Here is a 14650-nt window from a genome sequence, read left to right on the forward strand (position 1 = left end):
CTTTCATTCATGATGGGTTACTTCCTTATGTGTTTTGTAATTTGGGAGTGTGAGCTCACTTTTACTGGTATTTTATCTATGGGACTTCTTTAAGGCCTGAGTTGAAGGTGTGTCCCTTCAGAACTGTTTCATATTTGCCTTTGAGAGGCCTCCATGGTTATTAACAGCCTACAACCAATATTTATGTTAATTTTTCAGCATGAGATCATTCAAATTTCAAATCTATACGTGGTATAAACCCATGGTAATGAATTTACAGGAAAGGTTTTTATTTCACTTCTAGCCTAGGCCACTGCTCATTCGTCTCCATGTAGTCTCCCCGTTTAGGTGGTAGATTTGTTTTTCTAGTCCATCCTTTTATTGAGGGTTCTGGTTGTATGTAGGAAGGTCATCTCTGCCTTCTTGCCTCATTTGGGTTGAATGCCAGGTTTCCTGTCTCTGTTTGGCTATTAAATCCAAGTTCCCATCTGCATGGTCCAATAGAACTTGCCACAGTGATAGAGTTTTTTTTTTTTTTTTTTTAAGATTTTATTTATTTATTAGAGAGAGAGAGAGCACATGAGAGGGGGGTGGGTCAGAGGGAGAAGCAGACTCCCCGCTGCACAGGGAGCCTGATGCGGGACTCGATCCTGGCACTCCAGGATCATGACCTGAGCTGAAGGCAGTCGCTTAACCAACTGAGCCACCCAGGCATCCAGTGATAGAGTTGTTTTATATCTGCTGTTTTATATCCATATGGTAGCCACTAGTCACATCGGGCTTTTGAGCAGTTGAAATGTTGCTAGAGAGATGGAGGAATTGAATTTTAAGTTTCAATTTATTTCAATTAATATTAATTTAGGTAAATTTAAATTATATTGCTATTTATGGCTTGTCCCTACCATCTTAGACAACATTCCCTATTGAGACAGCCTACATATGTGAAGGCACTCACAGCATCATTCACTTCACTTAACCATTCTGGCTTCCAGTTCGCTCTTTCTTTATGGCCCCTAGAATTTATCTTACTCTTTTAACTGGGCTTTTAAAAGGACATTCAATTGTTTTTTTTTAAAGGACAGTCAATTTTATCTTGTGTTTTTTTTGTGAGCTGGAGAGGTTTTATATTATTTAGTTCACAGTATTGCCAGAAGTGGAACATAGTCTCTGCTTTCATTTTCTCTTCCCTCCAATCCATCATCTTTACTGCAAAGCAACTTTTCCAAGATGCAGATCTGTTCTTGTTACATTTCTGCTTTCAAGAGTTCCCTCTTGTCTCAGAATGCAGCCCAAGTTCAGCGTGGCATACGAGGTCCTGTGTAACCTAACTCCTGCCTCTTCCCTCAGCCTTACCTTTTATTGCATCTTCTTGTACTTCATATGCAAGCGATGTCAAATACTTGTAATTCCTTAAACGTGTCCTGCTATTTCATTCCATAGGTACTTTGTTCATCTTGCTCCTTCTACCTGGAATGCTCTCCCAACCCAACCCCCCTCCCTCCCATCTGCTAACCACCATCTGCCCACCTTTTACAGCAGCTCGCACATTCCCCTCCTCTCTGAAGGCCTTACCGACTCCTGTTTTCACCTCTTCTGCACCCTGTATAGCATTCAGTCACTTCACTGTATCTCCTTCCCAGGGTGGACGCCTAGGAGAAGACTTGCTTTGGTTTAGTCTCTGGAACCCCAGCACCTAGCCTGGGGACTGACACATGGAGGTGCTGATGCTGGAACTTCTTTATCCAAGAGGGTAGTGGCATCTCTGTGAGACATCTGTGGGGCAGCTCAAGGCACAGCTTTGCTCCAGGTACTAGAGGATGTCTGAGTTGGGACAGGGGTAGTGTCTATCTTCAGAGAGCTCTAAAAGTCATTTTGAGGCTTCAAGTTCCTAATCCCAAGCTTCACAGACTCATCCTACTTCAGTCCCAGTTCCCTGCCGGCTTCCCTTTCATTTTCTCAGGTCGGTATGGTGACTGCGTAGTTGAGAACCAGAGGGCCCTGCTTGTGTCTTTTCACTGAGCACCTGTGGGGCTCCACACGCCCCTCTGACAGTTCTCTTTGGACCTTTTCTTTATTCTTGCTGTGAAGGTGAAAAAGGGCAGTGATAGTGAGCAGAGAATGGATTGGAAAAGAATGGGGCCTGGTTCAGTATGTGGAAGGGTTGGCCTTGCCTCAGTGAGCTTTCATATGCTGCTGAGCTGGCTGGGGGTATCATTCCCTTACTCCTAGTCCATCCATTGCTGCTCCAGGAAGGCAGTGAGCCCTTAGCCTTTCCGTTCCAGGAGGACAAGAATATTAGGTCTCCAAATGAACCTTACCCAGTGCCCAGTGTTTAGCAGGTTCTTAGGGAAATATTTTTTGGATTGAAACCTGCTTAGTTTGTCCCTGTCCCCCAGGATGCCTATGAGCTGCTGCCATCGTGGAGAGTGGTAGGTGGTGAGAGCACTGGGCTGAGAGAAGTCTGGATCTAACCTTAACTAGCTGTGTGACTTGGAGTAAGTTGCTTAACCTCTCTGTGTCTCAGTTTCCAGGTATTGTGTGTAAGATATCTAGCTAGACCCTCAGTATTTATGAGGTGCTTGGTGACTGTGTCTCCCTTTTCTACATCCTTGTGGGATATTTGCTCTCACTTTATATATGAGAAAGTCTCTTGTCTTCCTTCTTCTCCTTGTCATGTCTTTGTCAAGCCCTTTCCAGCCTGAAGCAAAGGCTGTGTGTGTGTGTGTGTGTGTGTGTGTGTGTGTGTGTGTGTGTGTGTGTGTGTGTGTGTGTGTGTGTGTGAAGCAAAGGCTGTGTGTGTGTGTGTGTGTGTGTGTGTGTGTGTGTGTGGATTAGGGAAAACCCAGTGCAAAGAGGAGATCCCTCCAATACCCAGGCCACCAACTTATTCTTTTGTGTACTCTGATTTCTCATCCTTATTATATATGGTCTTTTATTCAGGGCCTCAGATCTGAAAAAATTGGGCTAAAAGATCTCATACAGAAAGTTCATCTCCTAGAAATACAAAAGATAACTTCAAAGGGCTGTTACAATTCAAGTTACAGGGGAGATCCCTGTCCTGGAGGCACGTGTGGGAGGAGGGACTAGGCCTGCCAGGTGAGAGCAGGAGGGGAGTATGAGGGAGTGGTGAGTGGGTCAGGGGAGCCGGCAGGTGTGGGGCGTGGGGACCGATCTGTCAGTGTTCTTGCAGGAGCCCAGTTCTTTGCCTTCATCCGCTGCTTTTGCTCCTTCAGCTGCTTCATTAATTTGAGCAGAAGTCTTGGGTCAGCTTTCAGGTTAGTCGTTGACTGATGTTTTCCCTGTGGTAGAGCTGGGAGACTGGCTATAATCACTCCCATTAGCAGTTGGCAGCTCCCCAGTCTGCTTTTTAACCTGGACTGTCTCAGCCCTGACATCTGCCGGACCTGCTGTGACGCTCACACATGAGGGCGGTCTGCACACGCTCTTTATTCCCCACCTTGCCCCATGTGGCTGGGCCTTGGCACCCGCTGCCAGAGCCAAATCTCTCACATTGTGAAGTCTGTGGAGACCAGCTCTAAGAACCACTGTCTAATGAGAGCTTTGCTCCCTGGCACTTACTGAAGTGCAAAGCTGTGGGGGACAGAACTCTGAATGTGGCCTCAGGAAGGAATTCAGCCCAGAAAACATCATTAATGGCTTGTGCCGTGAGGAAATGTTCCCTGGGAGGTAAAGACAAGAGCTAAGTGGAATTATGATAACACCAGCTGCCTTTAGCTGAGTACATACTCTGTGCCAGGCACTAGCCTAAACCCTTGGAACTCATGACCTCTCTTAATAACAGCCTGTTAAGGTAGATATTGGTCCCTTTTTACAGTTGGATAATGTGAGGCCAGAGGGGAAATAACCAGTTCCAAATCACCCAAGCTAAGTGGCAGAGCTGAGACCCCAGAGCATTCTCACCATCTAATATCTCTGTCTGGCATGACTGGACATCGAACTTTTTTTTTTTTTTTTTAAAGATTTTATTTATTTATTTGAGAGAGAGAGAATGAGAGATAGAGAGCACGAGAGGGAGGAGGGTCAGAGGGAGAAGCAGACTCCCCGCCGAGCAGGAAGCCCGATGTGGGACTCGATCCCGGGACTCCAGGATCCTGACCCGAGCCGAAGGCAGTCGCTTAACCGACTGAGCCACCCAGGCGCCCCTGGACATCGAACTTTTTAAAGGTTATGTGTGCTAGAGGCAGGTGGAAATAGTGCAGGTTAGTGGTTCTAAATCCCATATCTACCATGGATTAGTTGTAGAGACGGACCTCCAAGAGACTGGAAAAAGCAGTTTTGGCCCAAACTGACCCTTATTCACAAGGCAGATTTAGGGGCAAGGGCTGGGCAAGCAGCCACCATGGTGCTCCCTTGTCCTCCACCATGGTGCTCCCTTGTCCTCCTCCCTGGCACTGCATGGTGTGAGCCCCAACAGTACAAGTTTTAACAGCAATGGAATCAAGGCAGGGAACTTGCAGCCTGAAGTATGCAGAGAAGGAGGAAGGGGCAGACAAGTTTCCTGCCTTGCTTTGACGTGGCTGGGATGTTTGCATTATACATGAGCCTCAAATTTTTTTTTTTGAGCCCCAAATGCTCCAGTCATTGTTTTCTCCCCTAAACCTCTAAGACCATAACTCTACCTGCTGCCTTCCTGAGTTGCTGATGGGTATCCAGCCCCAGTCATGGAATAAATCCCAGGGGGTGAGTCAGAATGAGCTCTGAGCCTGCAGGGCCTGTCCAGGGTGGCAGGTTGTAATATTCACCAGCACCCAATTTGAGCCTTTGTTTTTATCAAGGTACCCGTAGCTCTAAAGGTCCCTTTATTTTCCTCTCTGCTAGATACATCTTTATTATTTCTAATTCTCACTTTAAGGACCTCTGAGAATACCAAAAGCCCCACTCGGCTGGGGCCACATGAGTAATTCTTTTACCTGCACTCTCCCCCCCAAGCAGTTATATTCAAAGAACTGCTCCATTCACTGGAAAGTGGGACGTCCCTGAGGGTCTATCACTGAACCCAGTGCAGGGCACAGCAATATGTAGAAATTCATGTCTGGGCTGCTGTTCCTGGTCCTTTTAATCCGCATGGCCTGATTCCTCAGTTAGTTTTCAAGTGTCTGAAGGAGAGGCAGGCTGCCCCAGGTAAAAGGGCGCTGGACTGGATGTAGAGGCCAAAGCTGCCCCTGCTGCCTGCAAAAGAAGTTGTGCTGACCGGGAGCAGAGGCCGGAACCTGTCGTCTGTGCCTGGTGCTCAGAGGCATGATCTACACGGAGACCAAGGCCATCGCGTTACTAACGCTTCAGCAGTTAGGCTGGTAGGATCGCTGAACGACTTCCGTAGGAATCCTCTGCTCGGGTTAGGTCCTCCCAGCGTCAACCCCGCCCACTCCCGCTTCCCCGTTTCTCCTCCTCCCCTCTCATCCTCTAGGCCCCCTCACAGAGCTCCCCACCCGAACTCTCGCGCCTCAGCAACCCCTCCCCCCTTTTGTTCCTGCGGATCCAGCGAGCCAGGCTTTCTCCTTCTCTGGTCTCTCCTCCTCCTCTCCCCCTTGAATCCAGTCCTGGTTTCCCCGCCGCCAGCCTCCCTTTCCTCTCCGACTGGGCTAGCTCCCCGCCCCCGCCTCGCCCGTCGTCACCGCGGTGGGTTCAGCTCCTCGCCTACCCCACTTCCCAGGCTCCCGGGGCTTGGCTCGCCCAGTCCGGTGGCTCCAGTCCGGATCTCGCTGCTGCCCGACCCGGGTACGAGTCCCAGCCGCTGGGGAGGAGGCGGCGGCTGGCCTCGGCTCCCCTCGGCCGCCTTGCCAGCCCGGGGTTGGCGGGGAGGGAGCAGCTGGGCAGCCCCCCGGAGCTCCTCGGAGGACAATGCACCCAGCGCTCGGCAACCCCCGCTCGGTCTCGTCCTCATCCGGCTCCTTCCCACCGCCCCCCGCCGCTGCCCGGCTGCAGCCCCTCTTCCTCCGGGGGGGTTCCTCCCGCGGCCGGAGAGGCTCGGGCGACAGCAGCACTAGCACCAGCACCAGCCGGGGGGGAGGCGGCGGCAGACGCGGCGGGGGCGGCGGCGGCTCCCCCAGCAGCAGCACCGGTGCCGAGAGAGAGGACGACGACGAGAGCATCAGCATCAGCAAGCCGCTGGTGCCAGCCACCGCCGCGGGCCTCCCGGGACCCCCGGCTCAGGGGGGCGCCCCAGCCGCCGACCCCGCGCCCGCCGCCTTCTCCTCCTCGGCCGCCACCTCCTCCTCCACCTCCACGCCCACCTCCTCCTGCAGCATGACAGCCGCGGACTTCGGCGGGGGCGCTGCGGCCGGGGCCGTCGGGGGCCCCGGGGGCCGCTCAGCCGGGGGCGCGGGCGGCACCGGGACCGGCAGCGGCACCTCCTGCTGTTCGTGTTGCTGCTGCTGCGGCCGTCCGGCCCGATCGGGCCGCAGGGGTCGGCGCCGAGGCTGCGCCCCCAGCCCGGGGTGCCGCTGGGGCTACCAGGCGCTGTCCGTGGTGCTGCTGCTGGCACAGGGCGGTCTGCTGGACCTGTACCTCATCGCCGTCACCGACCTGTACTGGTGCTCCTGGATCGCCACCGACCTGGTGGTGGTGGTGGGCTGGGCCATTTTCTTCGCCAAGAACAGCCGGGGCCGTCGGGGCGGCGCGGCGAGCGGCGTGCACAACCACCACCAGCACCACCACCACGCCGCGCCGCCTCTACACCTGCCCGCCGCCTCGGCCGCCTCCGCCGGGGCTGCGGCGGGGGCCAAGGCGCGCGGCGGCCGCGGGGGCGCAGGTGGCCCGGGGGGCGGCCCGGGCGCTGCCGGGGCAGCGGGCGAGTTCGCCTTCGCCTATCTGGCCTGGCTCATCTACTCCATCGCCTTCACGCCCAAGGTGGTGCTTATCCTGGGCACGTCCATCCTGGACCTCATCGAGCTGCGCGCGCCCTTCGGCACCACGGGCTTCCGCCTCACCATGGCGCTGTCGGTGCCCCTGCTCTACAGCCTGGTGCGGGCCATCAGCGAGGCGGGCGCCCCCCCTGGCTCGGCGGGACCCCTGCTCCTGCAGCCCCAGCAGCACCGAGCCGCCGGCTGCTTCCTGGGCACGTGTCTGGACCTGCTCGACAGCTTCACCTTGGTGGAGCTGATGCTGGAAGGCCGCGTGCCGCTACCCGCGCACCTGCGCTACCTGCTCATCGCCGTCTACTTCCTCACCCTCGCCTCGCCGGTGCTCTGGCTCTATGAGCTCAACGCCGCAGCGGCAGCTTCGTCCTGGGGCCAGGCTTCAGGGCCGGGCAGCTGTAGCCGCCTTCTGCGCCTGCTGGGCGGCTGCCTGGTGGACGTGCCCTTGCTGGCGCTGCGCTGCCTCCTGGTGGTGAGCTACCAGCAGCCGCTCTCCATCTTCATGCTCAAGAACCTCTTCTTCCTTGGCTGCCGCGGCCTGGAAGCCCTAGAGGGCTGTTGGGACCGGGGGAGTCGAGCCTCCCCCAATCGGGGGAGAGGGGGCTACGGCCCTCCGCCCTCTGCCCCGCCACCGCCGCCACCACCACCACCACCTCAGGGAGGCTCCCAGCTGGGCCATTGCATCTCGGAGAACGAGGGAGGTGCCCATGGCTATGTCAATACCCTGGCCGTGGCATCCCAGAATTGAGGAGGGATAAGGGAGAGGGGCTTGCTTTGGGGTTGAGAGACCCCACCCCCTTGTCCTTTGACCGTCTATCACCCAGATTTAATCAGGCTCTATTTGGAAGACAGAACTGTTAACAGGGCTAAGGGCCAGTGTGTCCTGCACCCCTTGGGTCAAGACTGGAGGGAGACCAGCAACTAATGGTGAAGGAGGAAGGTCCACTTACTACTACTGTAGTCTGCCTTCTCCACGCCCTACCCTAACCTAGCCTCCAGGGGCCGGATACCTCTGCTTCCTGCTTTTCCCACCACCATCCTAATTCCTGTCCATTTTGGGGGAGAATGGTAAAAAGGGGGTGCCCAGACAGGGGTGCTGGGCCTTAAGCCATCCCCCTCGCTTGGAAGTGCCAGCTTCTTATAGGCTGTGGTTAGTGGTCATTGTCCCACGCCTTGAAACTGATCCAGAATCCACTGTTCCCCTGACGTGTCTTTTGGATTTTTTTCCAGATGGTAGATGCAACGTCTGTGTTTGTCTGTGTGTGTAGTATAGTTTTCCTCCCCAAAAATTAATTTCCAGAAAGAGCTGGGCTCCTGGGAGCTGCCCAATTGCTCTCCTCCAAGGGAGACGCTCACCCAGGATCTTCCTCAGTTCTACTCCTCTCTTCTCAGTTTGGGGGAGGAGAGGGTCCATACTCTAAGGACCAAACCACACCCTTTCTTGGGTGAGTGAGCATTTCTACCTCCGTGCTTTCAACTTTTGTTGCATCATACACTGATGCTGCTTGCAAAAAATAAAGGCAAAATACTCAGAAATTGCATTCAACATGGCCACTGGATCCAGCTGGGGTTTGGTGCCAGTCTTATTACAGGGTCTGTGGAGTATCAGCCATTGGCTTGCCCTCCCGCTCTCCCTCCCTCTGCACCCAGAACTCTTATCCTTCCTGAGGTTTGTTGCTGACTGGGTCAGATCTTGGCTCAGCTTTGGTGGGGTTCCTGGATAGATGTGAAGTTGGGGCTCCCATTGGCTCAAGGAAATCCAATTCCCCATCTGTCCTTCCTCTAGGAAGCCTGGTGTGAATCAGAAAGGGTGGTGACCTTTGTCCTCTGCTCTGGTTAAGAGAATTTCTAAGGAGAAGGCAGGCTGCATGGAGAGGCTGGGCAGATCCTCCCCCTGCCCTGCCTTCCTCCCTGGCATTCTTTTGAGATTAATGACCAGGGACACCCAGGGGTTGCCCGCCTATAGTCTGGATGTGGGACATCACTCTTGGAATCTTTGAGGGTGAGTATTTTTAGGGGAGGTAAGAGTGCAGGAGGACAGTTGGCAGCAAGGCCAGGAAATACTCACTTCCCTCCACCCCAGAATAGGATGGGGTGGGGGCTTTTTTGTTGCCCTTCCCCCCTTTGTATGCTTTGTGTGGTGTAATGAACCCCAGACAAAGGACCAGAAGTCATGGATTGTAGTTTTGACTGTCACTCACGAGCTTTGATGGCACTCACTTTTGCTTTCTGGGCCTCAGTTTTTTACTTGAGGCCCTTCTCTCCCAACTTCTTGGGGGTTTGTTGATAGAAGACTTCCATGTAGATACACAGAGGGGCTGATGTCTTTACCAGAGTCCTTCTGAAACTCCCCTACTGTCACAGTGGGGAACAATGGAGGAAACATGTTTACGCTCAATGTATCATCTGTGCTCCCAGCCCCTCACCCTCCTAGGTCCAATATTAGCGGGTTGGATTTTGCAACTAGTCTTTTTCTTTCTGCCTCTGCACTCCCCCCGCCCCCATATCCTTTCCCTTTGAATTCGGTGTGCTCAAAGTCCTGGGCCCAGACCGCTCCCCAGGTCTCCATCTCTCTCCAGCTTTGCTCTGTTTCTCTGCTACCTAATCTCAGTGGCTGTGAATGGACTTTGTGTCTGAGCCATGGCCAGCCCCTGGCTGGCCCCTGCCCCACCCCCTTTCTCCTGTTTGGATGGTGGTCTCCCCCCGCTGAGTGACTGACTATAAAATCTGAGTGCTGTTGAGTTTTCTGGTGGGAGGCTGTGATAGGTTCCAATGAGCTACCACGTCCCTAGGTACGTCGAGAGACTGACGGCACCCGGGCCAGCCCTGGCAGAGGCTGGGCCTGCTCAGGCTCTGTCTGTGGGCCCCGCACTCACCCCTGGACGTTCTCTTTCAAACATCTGGTGCAAGCACTTTGCGCTCAGGGGTCAATCCCTTCCTTCTGGTGTTTTTTTCTTGAGTGTTTTACTCTTTCCTTGCCCCACTCAAAATGAGACATGACCCCTAAAATTTCATTTTTCTTGCTTTCTAGGGGCATCTGTAGTGGGGAGTTCAAACTGGAGATGTTTCCCCGTGGGGGGGGGTCTCATAAACAGGAGGTGCACTGTCTCCTGAGGCTCATGATTCACAGGAAAATAGCCCAGGTTCAGAATTCAGACTGCTGGCCTCTAACGTGGGTACCAGTAAGGCATGCCTTGATCTGAGCCTCTGACTCTATGGATTGTGAAAGGGGGTTGGATCGGCCCCCCTCTAAAGGCTGTTCTGATATAACCTGGCCTGGTTCTGCGTCCATGTGTTTTTGGGGAAGAGAGCTGGCTGGAAGTTAGAGCCTGGAAGAAGGGAAGTGGCACCTCACTAGCATTGAGCACGTTTCCCCCGCCCCTTTTTCTTTTTAAAAATAAAACCAGCCTCTGTTCTGAAAATAAAAAACTTGAAACTTGTGACAAGCTTCCTGTGTGGTTTGTTTTAAGATCTTTCCTGTCCTGGTTTCCTTACTAAATTCTTAAATGTCACTGTGACATTTCTCATCATTTTATAGGCTTGTGTTAACATTGTGGGTACACTTGGCCATTTCCTTCTAGGCGGTTGGCACTCTTCAGGGAGGTGGGGTGGCTTTGGCCTTGATCTGGGGGGTGTCTAGGCAGGCCTCCTATAGGCAGAGCTAACAGGTGGGCTCTCAGCCTGAGAGACATTTCCCCAGACACTTGGGGCTTTCACTCCCATTTCCTTCTAAGAATAACTTCCCAAAGGAAAGACTGAGAAACTTATATTCAAATACTTTGCCCTCCTTTCCGACTTATGTCCCTGCGGAGGAATGAATTATGTATGAATGAGGAGAACAACGCCTTTTTAAAACAACAACAACAACAACAAAACCACACGAAGGGGCTGTGAAGTCTGACAGAACATTGACTCTGCACAAAAATAATAGTTTTTGTTTCAGCACGGACACAGCCAGTACTATTGAAACCACTCTGTGCTGTTGCCCTATGGCGCTTGTGGCCATTGCAAAGGCCACAGAGCTGTTGGACCCAGACGGCAGAAGAGGCAAACTCAGAGCCTGGGAACGCTGGTCCTGGGCTTGCTCTGCCTCCTACCAGCTGCGGCCGTGGGCACTGACCTCCGCTTCTGGGGTGTCTTCCTCACTTGTCACCCAGGAGCACTATTACCTCACAAGGCTATGGTAATAATTAAATGAGGTGGCATATGCAAAAACGGTCCTTTTCCTCAAGACATTGATAATCACAACGGGGGACAACATTCATATGTAAAACAATGACAGAAAAACATAAGACCATGTCTTCCTTTCTTCCTAAATCGAGATGTAAAATAAGATGATGAGTTTGACTAAGCATGTTATATTGACATGTTTCTCACAGGTAAGCAAGCTAGCTCCCACCCCTGTGGTCTGCGGGACCATACAACGAAAGCACTCTGTGAAAGATGAAGAAATGGCATATGAGCGGACGGTGTATTCAGAGTGGGCCTGGCTGAGGCCACACGCGGCCTTGCCAAGGGCCTGATTCTGACCCTGCAGTTCTGGCCCTGGGGAGGAGCCCGGAGACACGTCCTGTGCTCGCCTGTGGCAGGCCCTTGATGCACAGCAGCTCATTTCATCCTCAGAGTCATCTGCAAGGGGGTTTTAGCTCCATTTTCCCGAGGTCCAGAAAGATAGAGTAGCTTGCTGAATACCACACTAGAGTCAGGAAGGGAATCTAGATTTGAACCCAGGTCTGTCTCCAAAATCTGCACCACCCCAGGCAGCCTTCAGACCGAGATGTTAATAGAGTTCCACTTCTCCTTATTAAAGCTGAATGGTCTGGCTAAAAAGCAGGGGCTGGTTTTCCTATTCTGTGTGAGTCCCAAGGAAGTGGCACTGAGCAAAAGTCAGGGGCCAGCCAATTGTGCGTCATTCTTTTCTGCTCTCTCTCCTCTCAGGTCACTGTTGTATCTTCTTCCTCTCTGATCAGAAGGGAAGGATCCAGTAAACTAACAGCCTAGGGAACTACTCCTCCTAGGAAGGGAATCCAGGAACTGGGGTCTGGGGAGGCATGTTGGACAAGACCTCTTGTTATCCTTGAAATCATGAGAGAGGGGACTCCCACGTTCCTCTAACGGACAAAGGCTGGTTCTCCAGGGCACTTCACCTGCCTCAACCAACCCAGATGGACAGGGTGCGAATGTGCACCCAGTGCCAAGGTCTGGGAGAGGCGGCAGGGCATGGAGGGCTGGGGTGAGACCAAAAGCAAGGAGGTGGACCGTGAAGCCATTTAGGAGTGATGTGGGAGGCTGTGCGTGGGCACCCCAACTTCACAGCCTGTACCCAGGGGCTGGGGGCAGTTGCTTTATTTTATATTCTCCCATAATATAGACTATTGGATCGTATATTGCTTTTGTAATCTGAAAAAGCAAACACTAGAGTAAAAAAGCCCTAACAACAGGAAGAAGGCTAAATAGTGCCCCACATTCCTCAACTGCTCCGACCCAGAACCCGGTCAGAGTGCTCCTTCCTGAGAGGCAATGAGACCCAAGGGAGCCTCTGGACTCCTCCCAAGGGAGCCTCTGGACTCCTCCCAAGGGCAGCAGTGTGTATGGGTGGCAACACCTGGACGGAACGAGGGCCACCGTGTGCTGAGTGCTCCCGTGTGTGGGACACCACTCAAGCGCCTCACATGGATGTTCCATCCACTCCATACAGGAGACCTGTATGAGGGAGGAGCCTCTGCTGTACCTCCAGCAACCCGAGACCTCAGGCAGATCCCCTGATCAATCACAGGGCTGGTAAGCAGCAGAGCCAGGGCCCCAGCCTTGGGTTAACTGTTGCTAGCCTCTTTTTAAAGAACCTCTCTCTGGGGGCGCCTGGGTGGCTCAGTCGTTGGGCATCTGCCTTCGGCTCGGGTTCATGGTCCCAGGGTCCTGGGATTGAGCCCCGCGTCAGGCTCCCTGCTGTGAGAGGCCTGTTTCTCCCTCTCCCACTCCCCCTGCTTGTGTTCCTGCTCTCGCTATTTCTCACTCTGTCAAATAAATAAATTAATTAATTAAAAAAAAAAAGAACCTATCTCTGGGTGCCTGGGTGGCTCAGTTGTCTGCCTTTGGCTCAGGTCTTGATCCTGGGGTCCTGGGATTGAGTCCCGCATCGGGCTCCTTGTTTGGTGGGGAGCCTGTTTCTCCCTCTGCCTGCAGGTCCCCCTGCTTGTGCTTGCTCTCTCAAATGAATAAATAAAATCCTAAAATTAAAAAAAAATAAATAAAGAAAATCTCTCTCCAGCCACCTGACCGAGACCCAAGGCCAGGGCTGAAATACCAGCTCAAGCATACTTGGGTCCTTACTTTCTTGCATAGCCTGGAGCAGCTGGTGTCTCGTGGCCCCGAACTGGCAGGTCTTTTCTGGAAGTGTTGGAGCAGAAGTTGGCCTGGCACTGCCCTTATTTATTTGGGAAGGGAGGACATTAACTGCAGAGTCTAAAGGCCATCGGATTAAAACTTCCCATTGCATTGTAAGTACATCTTCCTCTCCTTTATGTCCTATTTAATCTTCAAAGACAAGTAGAGATGAAGTAAAATCCATCATACCCTCGCATTTGGAGATTCCAACTCAAAGTGCTGGATGTTCAAGTGACTGACCAACCCCCTTAGAGCCTGAACACCTCTGAGGTCCTTCCTAAGCAGAAAAGAGAAACTGGGGTAGAAGCGAAGTTGGAAAGCATGTCTACACCACCATCTAATCATTCCCGCCCCCCTCCTCCCTTCCTGACTAGGATCCAGACAGCAGGCAGGGACGCATGCAAATCCACTCAGGAGTCGGAGGCTGGATGCCGGGCACGGGTCATTGCTCCACTCTAGGTTTGGGTCGCATGTTGATTGTGGGTCCTTCCATCCCCTTGAGCCACTTCAGCTGTACTCTATTTAGGAGAGGGGCTTGAGTGGTAGGAAAACCACAGCTTGGAGGACATCTGTTCTTGGAATGGCGTTTCTGGGTGAAGCAGGATTTTATTAGCCATGTTTCAGAATAATACAAAAAGCAAGGCAAGGCTTTATTTACACATGCTCTTGACGCTCTTGATATTGAGCTGACAGCAGACACCACAGGCTGACAGAACTTCCAGCATTTGTGGTGAGCAAAGGCCAGTCTGAGACTGGAGGCTCCCTGGAAGCAGAGGGAACGTGGGAGGAACCAGGGACTGACATTCAAGAAAGGGTCCAGAAGCCCTGGGGAACTTTATGATTCCATTAATATATGTTATGTCCACAACAGGCAAATCCATAGAGGGATGGGGGGTGGAGTTTAGCGAGGTTGGGGTAAGGATTAAAGGGTGCTGGATTTCGGGGCACCTGGGTGGCTCAGTTGGTTAAGCATCTGCCTTCGGCTCAGGTCATGATCCCAAGGTCCTGGGATCGAGTCCCACATCAGGCTCCCTGCTCCGTGGGAAGCCCGCTTCTGCCTCTGCTCCTCACCCTGCTTGTACGCTCTCGTTCTCTCAAATAAACGAATAAAATCTTCAAAAAAAAAAAAAAAAGGGTGCCGGATTTCTTTTTGGAATAAGAACAATTTCTAAAATTGATTATGCTGATGGTTGCTGAGCTCTGAACTCTTTAAAGCCATTGAACTGCGTAGGGTCAGCTGTGAATGACACGGTATGTGCACTGTATCTCAATAAAGTTGTCAGGAGAACAGGCAGCAGCCCGAGAGAAGGGGAGCACAGCGAGCAAGGCTGAGGACATGTGGCCTCAAAGGCCAGCAGAACTAGAATTCAAGGCTTGTGGGGAACACAATCCAAATGGAAAGTATGCTT

At 52.7% G+C, this 14650-nt stretch overlaps 1 protein-coding gene across 1 annotated transcript; it reads left to right on the forward strand.

Moving 5' to 3' along the window:
• Positions 1-2785: 2785 nt before the first annotated feature.
• On the forward strand, positions 2786-10303 carry TMEM121B (transmembrane protein 121B). Its single transcript, XM_028121227.2, has one exon. The coding sequence runs from the start codon at positions 5842-5844 to the stop codon at positions 7603-7605; it is 1764 nt and encodes a 587-aa protein (XP_027977028.2). The 5' UTR covers positions 2786-5841; the 3' UTR covers positions 7606-10303.
• Positions 10304-14650: the final 4347 nt, after the last annotated feature.

Source organism: Eumetopias jubatus, unplaced genomic scaffold (genome assembly GCF_037043125.1).
Source record: "Eumetopias jubatus isolate StellerSeaLion01/CBP00866 unplaced genomic scaffold, mEumJub1_p1.0 scaffold_8, whole genome shotgun sequence".
NCBI classification, from domain to species: Eukaryota; Metazoa; Chordata; class Mammalia; order Carnivora; family Otariidae; genus Eumetopias; species Eumetopias jubatus.